Source organism: Perkinsus marinus, assembly GCF_000006405.1.
Source record: "Perkinsus marinus ATCC 50983 genomic scaffold scf_1104296930488, whole genome shotgun sequence".
NCBI classification, from domain to species: domain Eukaryota; phylum Perkinsozoa; order Perkinsida; family Perkinsidae; genus Perkinsus; species Perkinsus marinus.
This window is the reverse complement of record NW_003216064.1, coordinates 45,878-66,001: the sequence shown is the minus strand read 5'-3', so window position 1 is coordinate 66,001 and position 20,124 is coordinate 45,878. Positions and strand designations below refer to the sequence as shown.

The 20,124-nt window shown below is 48.7% G+C and overlaps 6 protein-coding genes across 6 annotated transcripts in view; 5 read left to right on the top strand and 1 right to left on the bottom strand.

The window, feature by feature from the left end:
- The window catches only part of Pmar_PMAR006365 (conserved hypothetical protein), a gene marked incomplete at both ends in the record, with an annotated part of 1,079 nt that extends 708 nt beyond the window's left edge, over positions 1 to 371 (top strand). Inside the window, one exon of the mRNA XM_002786903.1 lies at positions 57 to 371. Coding sequence (XP_002786949.1) covers positions 57 to 371 — 315 coding nt within the window. The remainder of the gene's footprint in view (positions 1 to 56) is intronic.
- Positions 372 to 2,752: 2,381 nt separating this feature from the next.
- Pmar_PMAR006364 (hypothetical protein) lies at positions 2,753 to 4,120 on the top strand (the record flags this gene model as incomplete). Its single annotated transcript, XM_002786902.1, has 1 exon — positions 2,753 to 4,120. One exon carries the CDS (start codon positions 2,753 to 2,755, stop codon positions 4,118 to 4,120), a length of 1,368 nt encoding a protein of 455 aa, XP_002786948.1.
- Positions 4,121 to 6,924: 2,804 nt separating this feature from the next.
- On the top strand, positions 6,925 to 7,628 carry Pmar_PMAR006363 (hypothetical protein; the record flags this gene model as incomplete). The annotated part of the gene is made up of 3 exons (XM_002786901.1): positions 6,925 to 7,257; positions 7,307 to 7,444; positions 7,491 to 7,628. The coding sequence occupies 3 exons, from the start codon at positions 6,925 to 6,927 to the stop codon at positions 7,626 to 7,628; spliced, it is 609 nt and encodes a 202-aa protein (XP_002786947.1).
- An 89-nt stretch (positions 7,629 to 7,717) lies between these two features.
- On the top strand, positions 7,718 to 8,830 carry Pmar_PMAR006362 (dual specificity protein phosphatase, putative; the record flags this gene model as incomplete). The annotated part of the gene is made up of 1 exon (XM_002786900.1): positions 7,718 to 8,830. The coding sequence occupies one exon, from the start codon at positions 7,718 to 7,720 to the stop codon at positions 8,828 to 8,830; it is 1,113 nt and encodes a 370-aa protein (XP_002786946.1).
- Positions 8,831 to 9,228: 398 nt separating this feature from the next.
- On the top strand, positions 9,229 to 9,603 carry Pmar_PMAR006361 (Protein transport protein Sec61 subunit beta, putative; the record flags this gene model as incomplete). Its single annotated transcript, XM_002786899.1, has 2 exons — positions 9,229 to 9,372; positions 9,421 to 9,603. 2 exons carry the CDS (start codon positions 9,229 to 9,231, stop codon positions 9,601 to 9,603), a joined length of 327 nt encoding a protein of 108 aa, XP_002786945.1.
- Positions 9,604 to 10,961: 1,358 nt separating this feature from the next.
- Pmar_PMAR006359 (hypothetical protein) lies at positions 10,962 to 17,858 on the bottom strand (the record flags this gene model as incomplete). The annotated part of the gene is made up of 35 exons (XM_002786898.1): positions 10,962 to 11,255; positions 11,304 to 11,450; positions 11,503 to 11,712; positions 11,763 to 11,882; positions 11,959 to 12,154; positions 12,188 to 12,345; positions 12,395 to 12,466; positions 12,514 to 12,690; positions 12,733 to 12,816; positions 12,863 to 12,943; positions 12,989 to 13,063; positions 13,114 to 13,227; positions 13,272 to 13,385; positions 13,428 to 13,505; positions 13,598 to 13,723; positions 13,899 to 14,012; positions 14,066 to 14,422; positions 14,517 to 14,612; positions 14,684 to 14,788; positions 14,844 to 14,969; positions 15,055 to 15,129; positions 15,183 to 15,305; positions 15,353 to 15,466; positions 15,517 to 15,662; positions 15,714 to 15,810; positions 15,853 to 15,993; positions 16,092 to 16,268; positions 16,385 to 16,507; positions 16,559 to 16,723; positions 16,782 to 16,880; positions 16,935 to 17,123; positions 17,173 to 17,313; positions 17,362 to 17,547; positions 17,592 to 17,705; positions 17,754 to 17,858. 35 exons carry the CDS (start codon positions 17,856 to 17,858, stop codon positions 10,962 to 10,964), a joined length of 4,839 nt encoding a protein of 1,612 aa, XP_002786944.1.
- Between the last annotated feature and the right edge of the window lie 2,266 nt (positions 17,859 to 20,124).

The window sequence follows — 20,124 nt, the reverse complement described above, 5'->3', positions numbered from 1 at the left end:
TGCATGATCTCCAAGGCTGATAAGACTCTTCAACACATTGGTACTTCACTGCCCAGGTCCAGATTCTGGATGTCCCTGGTGAATTGAAGGTCGGTTACTCTCCCATCGCCTTCGTCCGTACTGGCCGTTCCGCTTGCAAGCTTACCAAGATCAACTGGAAGGTCGGCAAGGAGACCGGTGGTAAGAAAATGGAGGATCCCCACTCCTTGAAGTCTAATGAGATGGCCGAGGTCGTCTTCGAACCTCTTCAGCATCTCGTGGTTGATACCTTCAAGCATTGTGAGGGTCTCTCTCGCGTTGCCCTTATGGAAGGTAATGGTGTTGTTATGCTCGGTAAGTGTGTTGCCACAACCCCTAAGGAGGTCAAATAATTGTCAAGAGGTTTCTTATGTTGTTTGGTATACCTTCTACCGATCGTTGTGCATTCGTGAGCATCCAACTGTTGTGTTGTTAGTAAGTGGAAAGTTCAGAATAACTGGTTTATTCGGTGGGAGGCAATTTGCCTGTGAACTACCCATGAGAGGATTATATCAGAAGTCGTTCAGGTGGATGGGGCAGTTGGCTCAGTTACAAAATAGCAAAGGAGCAAATAGCAAAAAAGTGCCAATTAGCTGGAATGTATATTCCCTGCGGCTTTTGCTGTTGTGCTAGTGTGTAAAAACGCTATGGCTGATATACAGAAGAGCAAAGTAGCAAAATTCACTTTACAAACACGCAAATTTGCCGTTTTGTATAACAGAAACTGCTCGGATGAATATCGTTTGCTCGTTTATATTTCAGAATATTGCTAGAATATATAAAAGTTGCCGCTATGTGAAGTGCTACTATGTAACAAAATTGAGCAATTTTGCTCAAAGAAGGGGCAAACCTATAAATTGCTCCTTCTACTATTGAGCAAATTGCTACTTTTCAGAGGAGCAATTTGCCGCTTTACGAATGGGCAACCCCGCAATGGAGCAAATTTTTGCTGTTCTACAATCGGAAGAAGAAACTGAAATTTCGCACGCGAGATTCGAGCCTTGGTGGGTTGTTGGTGATTGTGTTGAGCATTGCATTATAGTTTCGAAGTCTCTGAGTGGTGACTCTTCTGTATACTTCCTTGGTTCTGTCGATATAGATAAGTATAGTTGCAGCACTGGGAGAATGATGGATGGACTATTGTAAGTGGTAGTAGGTCGTTAGTAAAGACTTACATTCGTTAAGGGCTCGTTGGATTTTCATATTTTCCACAACATTGCAGTTCGCACATGGTCACAGAAGGACGAGGGAGAGGATTTGTGTTTACATGGTAGTTCGTATTGGGCGGAATCACTCGTACTGAGTGATCCGAGATCACTTATTTAGATCAGCATGGATCACTCATCTGCAGTGCAGTGCTGTACTGCAGGCACCCCAGTGGTGCCCATGCGAGATGTCGTGGCTTTCATACACGCATCCTGATCCCTACATGGCCTATTGCATGCGAACCAATATGCTCTTCGGTAGTCTGAGCAATTTGCTCAGAGCAAATACTGGTCATTGCAGAAAGATGCCCCTCGCGAACATCGAAACTATCGAGGAAAGAGGCAGGCTGGCTTAGCAGTGCTAAGTTAGCACTCCGCATCTACCCGGCGCTGAACAAGTTCTCCCGAGGTACCAGATGTGATGAGATAGTGCGAGAGAACTCGCCTAACAACAATGCTATTTCATTGGTGGAGGAGTATGAGAGCCACGCGGCAAAAGAATTGCAGCAGAAGCGGTCGAAAGAGGACGAGCGTGAGGAATCGAAGTAGTTTCTCCCATCACTGGAGACTAGCGACCATGTACGCACTCGCAGTAAGGTAGGCACCTCAGTGGTGCTCAGCTGTCGTAGTTGCTACAAGTAGCTGTCTCGGTGATTGGTAGAGAAAAATTTGGACGTTTCTCAATATGGTTCGCTTGTAACCCTTAATAGTATCTCTATGAAGGCCCTCTAGTGGTGCCCGGGAGTGAATATTGTGTGCGGGGGGCTGTAGAGTTCATAATCAGTAATTTAGTCCAAGTTGCGTTTCCCCTGTACAATCCTTCGACAACTCTGCAAAGTCTATAACAATAGCTCCACGAAGACGCTCCGATGAGTGCCACTGCCCATGAGCAAATGTTTCTCGTGCAGAATGTCAAAGTTGCCCATAATACTTACGTAATGCCTACTTGAGGGTTTAACTTCTGGGTATTGTTGAGTCGTCAATACGTACAATCGTAACAAACCATGAGACACAACTGATGCGATGCTAAAAGAGAGAGGATATTCTAAGATGGGGCTCACTTTAACTGTTATCTCATCTGATTCAATCGCGACGTGCAAGAGCAATCATGTGTTTGGTATTCAGCATTGATCATAACTCGCGCTGTCTTCGGAGTGAATGATATATCTCACACGGGTGGCAAATCTGTACGAAAATTATGGGATAAACTTCCAAAGTGAGCTAAATGGCTAGTCCTATTGAGAAAAACGTGCTGATCAAGAATATAGCGTTGGTTTTGTTTCAAAACATCCCATTCAGAAATTATAGCCAAAACCGTTTTCGTGCATTATCTGCAATGCACCACAGGGTTGCGCGTGCATGGTATCGGTCACAAAGAGCTAGAAATGAATCATGCGTGCATCACATGCTTGCATCCCAAACAGCTAATCTACTAGCCAAAACCCTCCTTGCTAGCTAGAACCCTAGTCGGCCACAATCTCGACGCTAGCGTGAAACTATCTTCGATCTCAACATCAATTACTACCATCATGACTAGTAAGGGGTCTATGTCAATACCTGAAGCTGTTGCTGCGACTGTGGACAGCAACCACTTGGAGAAGCTGTACTGCGTATGTCGGTTATGTTTCAACAGACTGCCCGTCAAGGATCGCAAGTCTATCGGGCGCGCCCCTACTGACTTAGTCTGTGATCGTTCGAAGCAGTACTATCAAATCGATTTTAAGCGTGAGCTCACAAATCTCACTCTGCCTAAGGTCCTCTGTCCCACCTGCACAAGACGGCTTGCTGATTTTGCTTCCAAGAAAAAAGATCCCGCTGAATGGGATGAGAAGACACGACACTTCGTTGACGCACTCCAACGTGATCACGATTCCATAAAGACTCGTTCGACGGTGTTATGTTCTGCAGACAATCGTTGCCGAATATGCCAGATAGCCTCTAGCAGATCTTCAACTCAAGCCATGCGATCCAAGTCCACCACCCCGGGTCCCGGTCGTCCTATTGAACAGTCCCCGGTCAAGCTTATTTGTTCTAAGTGTGGCAGAGATTTGTTCGACCATGACGATGCTCACTGCCAGGCAGTGCGAAAGAGGCATCGGTCTCACGCGGAAGCCGGTGAAAGGTTCGCAGAGAGAGTTGCTACTAGAGGGCATTCTGATCAGTTTGTAAAACGGAATCTTCGGGCGCTGTTCGATGACCCAGCAAGCTCCTCTACTCAACCTTCGAGTCCGGTAAGCACTGGGGTGAGTCATGGAAGTAATTACTACATGGCTCTAACTCCCATGCCTTACGAGCGTGCTAACCGCTCTTCCAATGGGCCAGTAACGACTTTGAGTAAGGAGGCGGTGCGTGATATGTTACGTGTGGGTCATTTGGGACTTGGAAAGACTAGCGCTTTGCAATTGGGAAGAGTCTTGAGAAATGAAGGCATCCAATTTCCTGAAGGAGGACTGAAAAAGGCCATGGAAGAGAAATGGGAAGTCTTTGGACCGATGTTCACGTACGAACATCTTCTTCTGGAGCGAGAGCGTAATTCAGAGGCTTGCTCCACTCCTTTCGGTCTCTGCACTGATGTAAATCTTCTTCTCAATACGGTCACTGACGGCGAAGCTCATCACATCACCAGGCTCAAGTTCCAGTTTGATGGTGGCCAACAGTTCTTAAAGCTCTCGGTCAACATTGTTAGCATGGAAGAGGGATCCAGTTACGTTGCTAGCCCAAACAGTGTGATGAAAAACTTTCTGATAGGTATGGGGCAAGCTTCGGAAAGCAGCCACAACCTTAAAGAACTGTTCCGTTATCAGTCAGTTCGGAGACTTTTCGACTTGGCTATACCGAAGCAGGTGGCGTGCGATCTGAAGGTTTCTGCGATGATGGTTGGGATCCAGAGTAATTGAGCTACAATATGCACGCGCAACCCTGTTGTGCATTGCAGATAATGCACGAAAACGGTTTTGGCTATAATTTCTGAACGGGATGTTTTGAAACAAAACCAACGCTATATTCTTGATCAGCACGTTTTTCTCAATAGGACTAGCCATTTAGCTCACTTCGGAAGTTTATCCCATAATTTTCGTACAGATTTGCCACCCGTGCTCACTAGAGTGCTATCACGCTTTGACCCGATACTAAGTGACTCACTTGAAGTGAGACACAAAGTGTGACACCTTTGATAGATAAGATACTTAGTAAGTGCACAGGGCATGAACATGTTCTGGAGCGTAAGATATAAGGCGTAATTCCGTAATCGAACGAGAAACGCTATCCCATAACTATGTTTGCTCGATTGTATATTGCTCGTACGAATAATGCAAAATGACAAGTTTGCTAATAACCCCAACAGAGACGCAGTTTGAGCGAGTGAGCAAAACGCTAGTATATATTCCCGCAGGGCGTAAGTTACAAGAGAGCAAATAGCCGAAACATAAAAGTAGCGCAGCATTGTCACATACCGGCAACTGCCAATTTGTGTATTTCATGCAGGAACATCATAGAAGAGCAAACCTTAAAAGGTGCCAGATTATATAATTACAACGCGAAACATATTGAACAGCAAATGAGCACAATTTGGCAGAATAACGAAAACGTGCGGGCGAAGCACACTTGGGCAAAAGTGCCAGCGTGTAAAACATTCCGGGGAAATATACAATGCAGCAAAAAAAGAGCAAAAAGAGCGACTTGCTGGAAAACTCTTTTGGATTTGCTATTTTCAACATTTGGTTGCTAAAACCTATACCAGAAATTGCTAGGTTGTAAATGTGGTTGCTACTTTGTAACTGAGAAAGCAGCCCATACAAGAGAGCAAAAAAGTGAGACTGTCAGAAATTATAGCATTTGGCAAATCCGCAAGATAAGCAAAAAGTTGCGATTGCCGGATTGTATTACACCGGGGCAGTTATGCCGATAGATTATGATGATACAAGCGCCGATAATAAACACCGATTTGATGCTTGGTTTCAATCATATCCGTAGTCGTTCAGGTGAATGGGGCAGTTATGCCAGTAGATTAGGATGATACAAACGTTGGTAATAACATTGATTCGATGCTTGGTTTCACATAAGAGCCACATGTCAGAAGTGTTTTGGGTGAATGGGGCAGTTATGCCAGAGGATTAGTATTGCACATGCGTTAATAAACATATGCGCCGGGAAGGAACTTCCTTCCCGGCTGATGCGTGGTTCTTTGTGCAGGAGCGGAAAAGCAGTGTCCATCCATATAAAATAGTTTTTGCTATCAGAAAACGCTATCGTTCCTGTCTAGGATCGCCTATATCTACTATAGGAAAGTCCACAGAGAAGCTACCTCAAATGCTCTCTAGCCGCACCCACCTTTGCCTGTACGTCTCCAACGGCTTCGGGGCTCTCCCTGCATTCTTTCCACCTTTGCTACAGTCAGCAATGTAACACTGTATGTAACACTGTGAGTCAAAGGGTCTTCGGCGCACAGCAGCACACTGCTCAGGCCGGTGACGGGGACTCTAGAAAGGTCAGACACGTTCGACCTGCCGTTATCGTTCTGAGGACAGAGTACGGCGGGTCATGTACACCCGATAACACTATGCAAGGCACACGTAAAGGCACTGTGTGCCACAGTGTCGGTCAACTTACTGTCTTCTGCGACGCCATCGTCACCACTCTATTCTTGCAGATGCACGAATTTTCTAGTCACTGGCGATCTACTCAAAGCTCGATTCGATAGGCGAATTGAGATCAATCAACATTTTGCTAATGACTGGTATCATTCACAACGCCAGACATGTATAACTATGCTCTTCCAGAGAAAAATAATTTACCTCGCAGTCTAGCCTTCTAACAGTCCTCCTAGTTTGACCATGCCTAGCGAACCAGTGAACTCAGGTGTGGTCTCGACTGACTGGCGGCCCAACTTCAACTTACCATGGTTGTCCGCCAGCCTCTCCGAGAGTCCCGAGGCTGCCGAAGACGACAGCGGAATGATCGATTGCCTTTGCCCAGGACTGAGCTTGAAGCAGAGGGTCTGTTCGTGGATAAACTGTGTTGGTAGTGCAGGGATGTAATTCAGGTTATAGGATGGGCCGTTTGCTTTTCATTCGGGTTACTAACGACGATAGCCTCAATGGGCTCCTTAAAGTGGTTAATGCTGGGCAAACCGCTACGATTTGCACTCGCGTATGGAGGGCTGGCGCCTGAAGATCACTTATAGTCGCCAAGACTGATGATCTCAGTTACACAATCGGGAATCTCTGTGAGCTAGGCTCTACTGTTTTCCTAGTGGGTCCAGAAAGGCAATGGCGCAACATGAGTCAGAAGCATCGGGCCTGGGCAGCTTCAACGTGAGCGGAGAGGTCAGGCCCAGATTCCAATAGGAAGCGCCTTAGATACTTGATCTCGATGGTCATTACCCTGGTGATCTGCTTCAAATGGCCTGAGCAGCGGTTGCTGATCATCCTGTTAGTGATTACCCAGTGCTGTGCAGTGATTTGGTATGCCCTTTCCTATGTGCCTTATGGTCGGCATATGGCCAGAGCCGTCGGTAGCAGAGTCTCCTCGTATCTACTCGAATGATTCAACTGTAATGTTTCATCTCAACGAGACTGCCTCTGTTGATGTGAAGTGGAGGCAAGTGAAAAGGCCTACACATAATCTTGGGACTTTTGACGGAGCGCTGCTCGGGCTCGCTCTGTTACAGGCTTTCGTGAGTTGAGGTTGGTGTTCCCCCGCCATGCCAGGCTTGCGGCTTCTGGCTGCTTCCTTCGCGTTCCCCGCCTTCTCTCGACCGCCGTGTGCGCTCATACAGCAGCGTGGCGTATCCTCAGTCAGAGTGAAGCTGCGTCAGTGGATCTCAGCAGATCCAGATAGAGAAAAGAAACCGTTCGCTGAACGATGGAAGGACCGTATAAACCGCACATATCAGTGGTTCGACGAGCCCAAGCACACCCCCATCGGGGCCGGCTTCTGGTGGCTGCTAACGCATGATGTGAAGACTTTCTACAAGTGGGACTCGGCTCTAAGGCTCGCAGTATTTTCCCTTGTACTCTACTACATATATGCCGCGGTAATTAGGTTTTGGAAGTGCTTCGCTCCGCTCATTTATGTTTGGTCAGTATAAGAACCTCAATTTCAAGAGGCGGGAGAGAATACCCGAGACTCCCCAGCAGAGGATGCAGCGACATCAGGATGAGCGAACGTCTCGTCAGGAGACTGCCGCCTTGCACAATACGTATCAGAATAAGATGCTGCAGGTCTAATATGCTATCGTCAGGACTCGGGGACAGTGGAGTTTCTCAGGAATGGCGAGAGGGATCAGAGGACCGCATAGCGAAAGTCTTGCAGCAGATAAAGAGGGAGCAGGAACTGCTAGAGGAGTGGGAAATCGTAGAAGTTGATGACGAAGAAGATTCGAAGAGCGAGAACGGTAGTCTGTGAACAGTTATTTGTCATGCAGAGTTTCTGTTTGATGTTCCCTCCGTTGAGTGAAGGGTGGTAACGATTGTCGCTAATTGGTCAGCTTTGAGATGATCCTACATGAGATCTTCCCTGGCATCTTCATTGGAGATCAAGAGGCGGCTGATGCCTGTTTGAAGAGGTCCCGTCTCCGCAGTAAACGGGGCATCACGGCAATACTAAGATGCAACGCTGTAGTTGAAGGGGAAACCTTGGCAGAGGCTCCTGAGGGGATCGCTTTCGAATATGTGCCGCTATGGGATGATGGTAAGGACGACATCCTCCCACATGTCGATAAGGCTGTGGGGTTCATGAAGTATTGTCTCGACCACCATGGCAAAGTGCTGGTCCATTGCCAGGCTGGCAGATGCCGTAGTGCGGCTGTGATTTGCGCGTATCTGATGAAGGCATGGGGTCTCGACTTTGACCTGGTCGAAGGGATGGTCCATGAGAAGGAGGAGGACATTGAGGTATCAGAGAATTTCAGGCAGCAGCTGAGGCAGTGGGGAAGCACGTACAAGTTTGACATGAGTCTCGACACAGAGGAGCACCAGCAGTATTGGGCAGGCAGAAGATTGGCTGATTCAACTGCCGAGGGGGCTGTGAGTGAAGAGCCGAAGCAGGAGGGGTTCGACTGGCGGGGGGCTCTCTTCGAGTTGTATAGGGATGAGGTAGGGGAGGAGAAGCCTGAGGAGAAGGTGAACTACCTCCTTAGTAAGGTGGTGAACGCTGAAGAGCCGCATGTGCTTTACCTACGTATCTGTCGAAAGTATAGTCTTTCATTCGAAAGCCGACCGCAAGCAGTGCGAGAGGCAATCCTTGCTTTACGACCTGGGAGGGGGACGAGACGACGACTACGATGTGGCCGGTGTTCACGAACACTGTGTGGTGATATGAACATTGTCCATGGTGGAAAGGAGTGCACCAGCTACTTCATAGAAGTTATGGAATGGATGGTAGACGTTATTAAGTCGACCAACAGCGGAGCGGAGTTTGTCGGCACGCAGACGCTCCTGTGTACCTGTGGGGCCAAGCTGGGCAGTTGGAATTGGTACGGACTGAAGTGCAGCTGCGGGAAGTTCACAGCGCCGGCGATGCAGCTGCATGCATCAAGAGTGGACGACTTGCCGATACGGCCCGGGGAGGTTGTGAGCTTACCTAAACCTTATTATCCTACAGAATGACGTTTCTCTGACTTGGACTGCCTTGGGTTTGGTAAATTAGAGATTCGCCTTTTACTATGAGTTACATTCTCTCCGATATCGGACGGGGAAAACCTCAACGATAAAGTGCATCGTTTGCTCCTAACAAGCGGAACGTGTCTCTCACCATTGGGCTTTGAGTTCATCCGGTGTCGATTGTGATTTCGGAGTGGTGATAAGATGTTTTAGCGCGCGCCCGTGCAATCGATTTCTCTCTTGTTTTCGTGGTGGTCGATGGCTAGAATTTCATTTTACATACCACGCCTTCCTTAATTATCGATACTTTGTGACTCTATACTTGAGCGGGTTAGGTCTTTGATCTAGGTCTTATGACATCGCCTTAACTGCTACTAGGTTAGTACGATACATTTTTCTTTAAAATGACCAAGGGTTCCGAAACCACCATGAACACTCCCCCCAACGGTGCCTCCCCTGCGCAGACTGTGGGTGGCGCTCGTACAAACCTTCTGCATAGGAGGAACGTGGGTAGTAGTCAGAAGGCCGCCCCTGCATCGGGAAGAAGGGTAAGCAACACATTCTGAATGTAGTAGTTGGTCGTAAGAGTCCCTCAGGCTGCTGGGAACTCTATCCTCAAGTTCTACACTGACGATGCTCCGGGTATCAAGGTTGGGCCTACCACGGTGCTGGTCCTTTCCCTAGCTTACATGGGATGTGTCGTGTGCCTTCACATTTTGGCCAAGTTCCGTTCAGTTGTGGCTAGCAGTACTGGTGGCGCTGAGGAGGCCACTGATTAAGACTAGTGGGTTGTTTACAAAGTCTCACGGAGTGTAGCTCTAATGTGAGAACCTCTAGAGACGACTAAGGCGAGGTTGCTTAGCATTGTCGATAGCACTTTTGAAAGGTGATTTCGACACAATTGTTGAGTTGGGAAGTAGTCAATGCCGTACGATATCACCGAAATTCAACAGTAAAGTTTCGCCTTGCATCACCGGAGCCGTATCGGTGAAACAGGTTTTATTGCTGCCTGGGAATAGGAGTCTCTCTATTGTGATGGCTCCTGCATGTCCCTTATGTAGGAGTGAATAGAAGTTCAACGTGGAGATCGTAGATGACCTTCATGTCTATCGACTGCACAAGTTTAATTGCGCGTTTCAGGTAGTCATCGTTGGGAGTATAGGGTTCTCACAAGAGTTGACGAGGGAAGCCCAGCGTAGCTGAAGGTCACGTTGGTGGCTGGCCATGTATACAGTATAGACTTCCTCCTTCATGAGCTCAAAAATTGGGTAAAGTTGATTTGAATTCAGGACTCCCGGGCAACCTTCTGGCAGAAGGTTGCTTTTGGCTGCATGCGTAGCAGAAGGCTTCTGCTACGCATGCAGCCCGAGGACTCCTGTGCTTTGCATGCACCGCTACAGTACATCGCAAAGGAGAGAGGCAAAGCCACATTCTCGTCAGCCTGCGGAAGGCTGCTTATTCGGATAACCTCATTGCCGATAATATCGGCGCTATCACGATTATAACAGAGCAAAAGACTTCTCTGTCACAATCGCTGTCCCGACGACTGCTTTTTCATCACGAATCCATACTGGTGGAGGTACATCAGTGACTGACGCTTGGCTGCATCTGAGAGTGTAATTTTCGATACAGAGAGCATGCTAAGTGCTTGGCTGACGATGTGAAACGATCCTCAACTGACAGGATGGATATGGACAGAGAAACTTGCTGACCACTCGAGCCGCCAAGGAACGCGCCAAGGGAGTGGTGTTCTTTGTACCTCAATCGATGCGTATCGCCACCAGGTTTAGGTTGCGCAAGCATTGCGAGTGGCTTGCCCATTTTCTAGTATCAATACTAGTAATGAGGACATCGGAGATGCATGTCACACTTTCATGGATCGTCGTTTGAGATCTAAACGGCGTGTGCCTTTGCAACCCAATTTCATTATCCCACGGTCTCGTCCTAATGGTCACTTGCTTACTGCGGCTCTTCTACTGACCAACACAACAGATTTGACGACCATAACAACTGATAAACATGCATCTCGGTACATTACACGAAGTACATAAAGACATCATGCTAAAGCACAATTCCCACAAGCCTTTATTAAATAACAAGTAAAATACTTCAACATCGTAGCTCAAACCTCATTGGCCTATGACACCTCTTTATTATCAACAGCTTTAAAGTTTCCGCGCCACCAGTTCATGAAAGGTTCCGCAGCATCAGGAGATCTCCGGAAAGCCATAGCAACCTTAATCTTATCGCTATGTTGCTGATGGAATCCACCATAAGTCTCAACACATGTCGCAGTTACTGTCGCGGCGATGATGCGACCAGATGTATCAGCCTTGCGGTCAAGGAGGAGCTCCTCATCGCACTCGAATTTAACAGGATGATAAGTGCGTTTGCCGTTGCCACCTCCGTAATGCTCATCCGCACGTAAAAACTGAGAAAGGAAGATGAGGGCGCGGCCACAGCCTGGGCATCAGCTCACCTCGATACGACGAGAAGTGAGACGACCATTGAGGTCGAACTCCACGGTAGCTCTCTTCAATGGGTATATCTCTTCCCTTTGCATATGCTGTTCTGGTACGAGTGAGATGTAGTCCACAGTGTGTAGGATAGTAGAATCGAACTCAACCTGATGACAAAGCTACTGGATAGACTCCTCGACCGGCTGAGTCATTCCTCACCTCGTGGTACAGTAGGCCTCCGAATGCATTAGAGAAACCAATGGCCTTGGAAGCCGTGGAGAAGGCGATGGTCACGACTTGATCTTTTTGCTCCGGCTCATCATCATCGTCACGCTTGCCACATGTTAGCGTAACTTCATACCTATTGTCTGACGTGTACTTCGGAGCCTGCGAGGCTTCATTGCAGCTGTACTGGAACGCGCCGCTGAACTGACAAGCGAGCCAAGCTTCAATTCTCCACAACGCTATGGGGTCCTTACATCCAGTAGGTACTCTCTCGGGAAGACCTTAACGTATGCCTCCGTCAAAGCAGCTTGGGTATCGCCGATCATAGTAGCTCCTTCCTCGCCAGCGAAGTACAGCGTGTGATCAAGCCACACCTGCTATGGACAAATTTCAGCAAGGCACAGTTGACAGTGGAAACATGGGAGTTCAACAATAACGAATAGTTCTCACCTTGTCAACAGGTATCTTAGCAAAGGCTCGCGCAATAGTGAGCGCAGCCTCCTCATTGTTGGCAATGAGCGTCACCTTGTGTGACTCCCCCAGGGTGACCTTATCCTGTGAAAGCTCGTTACAGTGCATAGTAACATAGTAGAAGAATTGCTTGAAGTAAACGCGGTGCGCTGCATTAGGGTCGCACTTGTAGGAGCTTGAGCCAATCTAAAAAACGGGAGAGTCGCACCTCTCAACGGCTTCTGGACTTGCCTGAAGGATGCTTCCCTCGTCCTTTTCTCCCTCGGGGCGCGCGACGAACATGCGAACCGTATCGGGTTCCACTTTCGTAGTGTCAAGCCATGCTGCCTTCAGATGAGTATGCAGGCTTTTCAACTCTATATTCGCCTACAGATTGGAAGTGCGACAGATGGAGCGTTGATGTAGCGGAACCTACCGGTTGTGAACTATCCAGAGAGCCCCAAACTGTAGCAAGTTGCATGGCGTTATGGAAATCATCACATAACACCTGATGTTCAATTTATCCAACAAAATGGTGATAGTTACCGCACCTACCTCTACTTTGGTGTTCCCACCCGTTCCTCGAGCGCTTTCACAGTCCACGGTTACTTTGTACTTGTCAGCGCTCCTATCAAGGGCGGAGAGTGGCTCTGGTGAAGAGCCCACGGCGTTGCAGGAGAGCAAAAAGTCAGAGTCTTCGTAACCCGGCTCGTCATCGTTTCTCAGTGTAATCTGTCGAAATCGGTCTCATCCCCGGGAACATGGCCTCCGTACCGTTAACCATCTTTTAAGATCCTGCTCCGAGCCAATGACGAAGGAGTAACCCGATGTCTTCACGAAGCTAGGCCGGTACGTAGCCTACCAGTTTAACATACAACTCGATGGATTCCAACTCACGTGTCACCTTTGATAAAGTGAATGCATTCGAAATACCTTCCTGTTTCACCTCAGCGCAAGAGTTGATCAATCCTTGCTGGAGGGCGATCTACAATACAGACTGTGACTTTCCCAACGTACACGATCGACTTACTGCTGGCTGGTCGATCTGCCCAAACGTAGCTAGCTGCAGCGCCGCAGCCGTGTCCTTGCATTCAAAGTTTAATATCTAAGAGAAGGGGTTGCAAGTTAGGATCTTCCTGGTTTCGTATGATTCACCTCCTCTCCGCACTGCGCACGGAGTACGAGAGTCTGATGATCAGTGGCCTCGGGAGATCCAAAGAAATGTGTGCAAGAGAACTGTTGGGCGTTCGACTCATCAGCAGCCGCAACCTAGAGATGGGAAGTAGCCAGAAGAGAATGAGCCGATACCCCACATCAACGACCACAGTCGTGCCCTGTATGCTTGCTGATGTCAGGTGCATCGATGTCGACTGACCAGAGACTGTAACAGTGTCGCAGGCGCTGCGAACTCTGCTGCCGACTTCCACCTGATGACAGGTAACCACAGGGAAGGATACACCTAGACTCACCACAGCATCTTGTTTCTCAAACAGAGGTCCTTTGCATACCCTGATAGCGTCGAACGGAGTACTGCAGAGCAGTTCCAACTAAAAGATTCGCATCACTATGCATCCAGTCGTAAGAGTAAAATAAACCACCACAAAAAATCAAGTTCCCTGTTTGTCTACCCACATCTCACCTTCTTGTGGGTTCCAGAACTTCCCTCATGGCAGTCAATGCTTATTTCGACTCCATCAGATCCGATTTGTGGATTTTGCTGCAGCCCGTCGCAAGTGACTTGGGTGGAAGTTCCAGCCTTCTCAACCTGCAACTCGAGGATAGAGGATGAACAGAAAAAATACTCCGGGCGGGACTTGAACCCGCAACCTTTGGATTAGAAGTCCAACGCTCTATCCGATTGAGCCACCGGAGCTGTGCGAGAGTGTGAGAGTAACCAAGGCGCTCCGAAAAAGTTATGTTGCCACTTCAATAAGACTTACCACAAAACTCCTGCTTGCTCCTGTCATGATGACGGTCTGTCGTGTGACAGTCCAACCTTCGTCATTTCCCAGTCGAGCGCTCGAACACACTCCAGGATAGAGCTCAACTCCGAGCTGAATAGAAACATCGTAACTAATGCCCCCAGCCTCCTGGTTAGAAAACTGACCTCCGGACGAGGATATGCACCCCATCTCGTGGCGAGGAGCACAGCTGGATCGGAGTCCGTGCAAGTGATCGTGACAGGCTTCGATTCACAAATGACTGATATCTTGTACACACCTTCATCGAACTGTGGAGGGTTCACGATGTTGGAACAGCTGAGCTCTTTCTCTTCTCCGTGGACCTCACAAGGTTGAAATTCCGCAAGACTCAAACGTGCTTGGAAGTGTCTCACAACAAGAATCCTCTTCACTTCACCGGTGCCTGTCTCTTCTCGCAGCCGAGCGTGTTTCAACTCGTGAACACCACCGGTGTCAATGACGGCACTCGGACACGAGCCGATGAACTCTGCATCAGATTCAATCTGCACGAGAACATACTGCGACCATTTCCTGTGATAGAGCACAGCAGTGGTCCCTATATTCGCGTTGTCACTGCTTGAATGTTCTTAATCTTACATTAGCATTGTGCATGCCGCCAAAATAGCGAGCGAAAGCAACTCCAAGTTCTTGGCTGGGAAAGGTAACGTGGACAGTAGATGTTCCACACAAAACCTGCATAGATAATTCGATGGCCTCTGAGGGTGTTGATAGTTCGATAAGGGAGGGTTATCGAGAGACCCGACGCGCCGAGGCCTTGCCTTGACGGTGTACGAAGTGCCTTGAACGGCGATGTCCGATGAGACGCCTTCACAGTTATAGACGAACACTTTGTCGCTGTCGTCATTGATCTGAAACAAGATATCCATTGTGAATTCGAGCTTGACCATCTACAGTCGACCTCACCTCGATAACCCTACTATGCAGAACTCCCGTCGGGGCATAGACCAACTTGGCGATGCTCACAGTTCCTGTGACCTGGCCCTCAACGTTCGCACTAGCGCCAGATACCATAGCCGAAGACATGTGGATCTGACAACCCATGATTCGAGAGTTCTGCTACAGTGGTGTAAGACAGTGAAGTGCAACTGCTACCGACAATGCTATCAACATCTACCTCAGGATTGGCAACATCTCCCCATTTGACAGCCCATTTCACAGCTGCTTCGGCACGCTTCATCGCCAGTGTTGTCTGAGAACGAGAAGACCATCTGCCTCTTGGACGATTGAAAATCGGCATCCTACGTCAGCCGAAGGGAGATACTCCTTTCTCCGCTCAGCCGAGCACTTAGTCCGAATATGAACGTCACCGTTCGTCTGTTGTTCCAGAGCAGATATTGCACCGCATTCGAAGTTAGTGTCCCGAGTCTGCAGACATGTCGTGAATCAGAGGTCCATTAGAAGCGCCATCTTACTGTGAACACCCTCCCCGTCAGTTTCCCAGAAAACGTATCGCGGTAGAAGCCTGCAGCGACCAGATCTACCACGGGTTCGGTTGCATACATCACCCCGACGCCACGAGCATTCACCTGGCATCACACCAATGATCAGAGCAATCACAGATACAGGATAGACCCACCGGATTGTATTGACCCCACTGCATGGCGAAGTCGTATGCTTCGTCCCTCTTAGTAAAGACAATGTCCACCTCGTTGTCACTGTGCTCAGGAGTGGGGACGCGATTGCGAATTGACAGGCCACAGGTGGTGACGACGTGGAATTCGCCTGAATAGCAGAAACACTCTTCATGACTAAAATGAGGGGAGATGGTCATACCGCCATCAGTCTCTCTGATATTCTTCACCCGGGAGCAGACGAACCATTGTCGAGATAGATCCAAATCGTCCTTAGTGGATGTGCCAGCATAGCGGAGCTGAAACGAGAGTTTGAAGGAGTCGGAAGGAGAGGCTCTTACTCCAAGCCAGCGCATCCGAACGTTCTGCGAGGTCACGTGGCTCTCGATGTTAGCCGTGACAAGCGTGAACGGTAAGCGTTTGCCATTGTGGTGGACATCAACACGCTTGCTTGCACTCACTAGACCGAGGTTAGTGGAGACCTATTACGACAATGACAAGATTCCATGCTGACAGGCGTTGAAGGATCGAGCAATTGGAAGCCAAGTTGTTGTATGAGAGTGAAAATAGTGTGACTTACTCCCGCACGGAAATGTGACCACTGGGCTGAGAATCTCCAGGCAGCATCCTCGTCATCGCAGATAATCTTAGTAGTGCGGCCCTGGCACTTGGTCTTCACCACGTACTTGCCGATGCCCCCCTCGTATGATACCGGCTCACTCACGCGCGCACAGCGTAGCATCGAGCCATCATTGGTCTGAATAAAACAGTACACCTGTTTTTCTAATCCCAAGCTGACAAGGCCAACAACGTAGTTTTCTTTCTAGGGGTAGCGGAGCGAAGTTGTGTCCAAGAATGAAAGCCAATGGCTACCTCCAGGCGGCCCGCGGCGATCTTCCTGCCCAGCGCCACGACGTCTGACGTTGCTCTGACGATATCGTCGGGATGACCAGCTATCTCCATCCTGGAACACTTCTCGACAATGTCCGCATCCACCTGAACAACGACCACTGGCATCTAACACTGATAGAGAGGGAAGACACAGACCTTCTTGAAACCACCCCAAACAGCAGCGAACTTCTCTGCACGTTGGTAGGCACCGAATGGTATCGTCAGTAGCTGCTTATCGCACTCCACAACGACATCAGCGGCATCACCCTTATACAGGACGTCAGCTACGCCGCGACAGATTCTTGGCTTCTTATCCCCGAGCTGAAACACGACTCCAGTGTCGAGGGGCGAGTCGCAGAATGTCTTTCAAGTAGTCTACGCGAATAACTCTCTTCCTTGCTCGTCCAGTGGCGGGACTGACGAGGACCTCGGCAGCCTGGATGGTCGAGTCTTTGATCATTCTCGCAGGTATCGGCACCTGAAAGGAGAGAAAACCGGGGGTTCACCGTCACGGCGCCATGAAATTGCTCACCTCCGTCGTATACGCTCCCCATATTGTGGCGAAGCTCGTCGCACTGTCCTTGTTCTTGAACTCTATATCGAACGTTCTCGTCTTTTTGGAATTCTCCTTAGTGCAAGTCACACGGAGTTTCCACTTATCACCGCGGCTACTAGGCCCAGAGGACACCTCTTCACAGTAGACATATGTCTTGCTGCCAATCTGAACGAGATACACTTCGACCAACAGAGTGAACAGCCATCAGAGGCACCTTTAGGTATCTCTCAACCGGCCTCCAACTTCTGTCGAAGTTCACATGAGCAGCAGTCAACTTCTTCTTGAACACAGCAAATCGCGCGAAGGGGTTCTTGCTGACCCAGCCATCGCGCAGGACCGCCGGATCCACTTCATACTGAGCAAGGGTCGTCAGAAATGACCCGAAGGTTGATTATGCATTTACCGTCTGGAGATGACCCCATCGCACGGCAAAGTCTACGGCAGCCTCCTCGTCATTGAAGTAGAGTGTCGTTGGCAGACCATCGCATTTAGTGTGCACTTCATACTGCAGCTCCTTGTTCCTTCTCGGGGAGCTCTTCACTTGCTCGCAAGAATGTTTCGTGAACGTTCCACGGGCTTCCCCAATGGTCTACGAGATAGGATCGTCGAAGCTCTCTACGTAGTCCTAGTTACCCATAGAGTGTAGGGGTAGTCCCGCGTGGACATCGCCTTAGAGAGATGACTTTTCGTCAAGTGTCTCCCCTTGATCACGATACCGGTGCATTGATCTGCGAGAGCGTCCGCGGCCTGAGCGCAAAACTCATACCACTCGTCCGTCACTTCATCACAGCGTACCCTATCCTGTGTGGAACTTCCCCTCTGCACACCCTCAGTAACAAAAATGAGACTCCCGAAGACGAATAATGTAGAGCGAATTGATCCCGTTAGTATGCTATGCATTCAGTAGCTATCTGGAAAAACTAGGGAGAGCATTGGCAGCGACAACCTGTCACAGCGGTACTACAAGGCGACCGAACCCCCTAGTCTAGCCTTGTAGGGCAGAAGCTTCGATATAAGGGGTTCCCGAGAGAGATGAATGATACAGTCTAATTGACAAACGAGACGAGACCAGGGATGGATACATGAAATGGGCCAAAGATCGGGCGCGACTTGCCCAACTTACAAATGCTCAACTTTTCATCATGTAACTCAGCGAGACATAACTATTCTCGCTTCTTGCCACTTAAAAACTTCCTCGATAATGCTTGCACCATTTCACATATCATGCTTAGCTCATTCTCGATAATGCTTTCAGGTCTGTGGATGCTTCCAACTTACATGATAATTCAAATCTCGCTCGCCCGAAGTGCTGGAGGATGTCTTACATACGATTTACCTTCTCAATTTGGTAATCTTAAAATCTATCAGAATTTCATATCGGCTTCAGGAGACAATACCCGACCGTTACACGGCAAGATTTTGTGATGTCGTCTGCCCACAGTGATGATCTCGCGCGTAACTTGATGGGGATTCCGTACCATATTTGTGAGGTCCCCAGCCCTCCACAACAGCTGTGTCTTGCCCTCCCAATTCTTTTATGCTCTCTTTAAACTCGATCACGGCATTCGATCTGGAGCGCTGCAATCACACACTCTGGCATCTCCAAACGGGCAAGGTCCATCACGAAAAATTCACGAAATTGTATTCCTTTTCCGTGAAATTGAAATCGCCACTTGGGGACCGAACTAAACGATCCTCTTTCCGCTTACCCAAAGCATTTATGTGCATCCAAACAATTAAAATACGTTCATTACTCGTGCATGGAAAATTCTTCTGCAAGGGGAAAGTGCCCCTATTCGCAGGTGAATTTCTGAATGGCACAGTGGTACGAGGCGCTTAATAACAGTATGTATCCCGCATCCCTCATACTCTCCACCACCAACACTCTTCTCACCTGTTCCATCTCATAGAGAACAGCTGACTCCTACTTATGGCGTCCCGACGTCTTGACGATGATGAGGTTGTACCTTGCCATTGAACACCACATCACAAGGTTAGCTTCAATACACGAGAACCCCAACAAGAGGTCTGGCCGCTCCTGGAACCAGCTACACCACTTCCTTCACATTATGACTGCTGAGGTGAAGATCATTTTGCGTTCAAAGCTGGGTTTCCCGGCCGTGTCGAGAGAGCACTAGCTTCTCCTCGCTACTATCATACCCACGACATGAGTAGCGGACTTCCTCGTTGAGTGATACTCAACACAATGGCTTCATTGAGAGCTGCACTACGAGAGTCATGAGCGACCCAAGGGCAACAAAACTAAACACTTTGACAACGACGTAGCCCCCGGGCTCCACCTGGCCCTCCAAGGCCTGAGTCACTACCCGGCCCTACCACCTAAATCACTCCCCCCAGCTGACCTGCTAGCGGATCATTGTCGAGGGCAGACAACCGTCATCATGAACAAGACTGGGACGAGTGCAAGAAGCCTGCAAATAGTATTGCGTGTTAGTTCGCCCAGTTGAAGCCAGTCAGACGATACAGGAAATCCTCTAAATTTACGTTTCTCTTACATTGAAGACTACAACAAAACAACACCAGCCGTATAACGTATGAAATTTTCCGAACTACTGTAATGCAAATCGCTGAACACGTATGAGTTCTATGACAGGGCTCCTACTTTACCAAGGACGCAGTGAGAATGCAAATTATCTCGGACCCTTCATCGTCCATTTGATTCGCCATTGACTCCCATCACCTCACGGCAATTTTACAAAGTTGCGAGTTGAGGCGAAAGAAGGAGAAAGAAAACCATCAAGGCTGATCCTGCGCACTCCCCCCACGCAGAGTAGTCGTCCACTCCGAGTCGCGAGCACCGCATGTATCCTAAGACACATATGGTGCTCAATTGATGCTATGATGCAAACGTGTAGAACATTCGAAACAATCCATAAAGAGAATAACGAATATTGACTTGCCAGAGGCAGGTCGGCATGGATATGTCCATCAGCGTAGGGGGCCATCATACTAAAGGTTATATCAGTTGAGAGCCAGGGACAATCACAACTTTTCGATGCCCTATTGAAAAGACGAACACACATATGGACAAACAACAGAGCACCTCGCAAGAGAAATTGAGAAACTTCTGGAAGTGGATGTGAAGATCGCTCGACTTCTCGGGAACTTCGCTCCGCTGCGGAGTAATTTCCGTTTGCCATTTTCA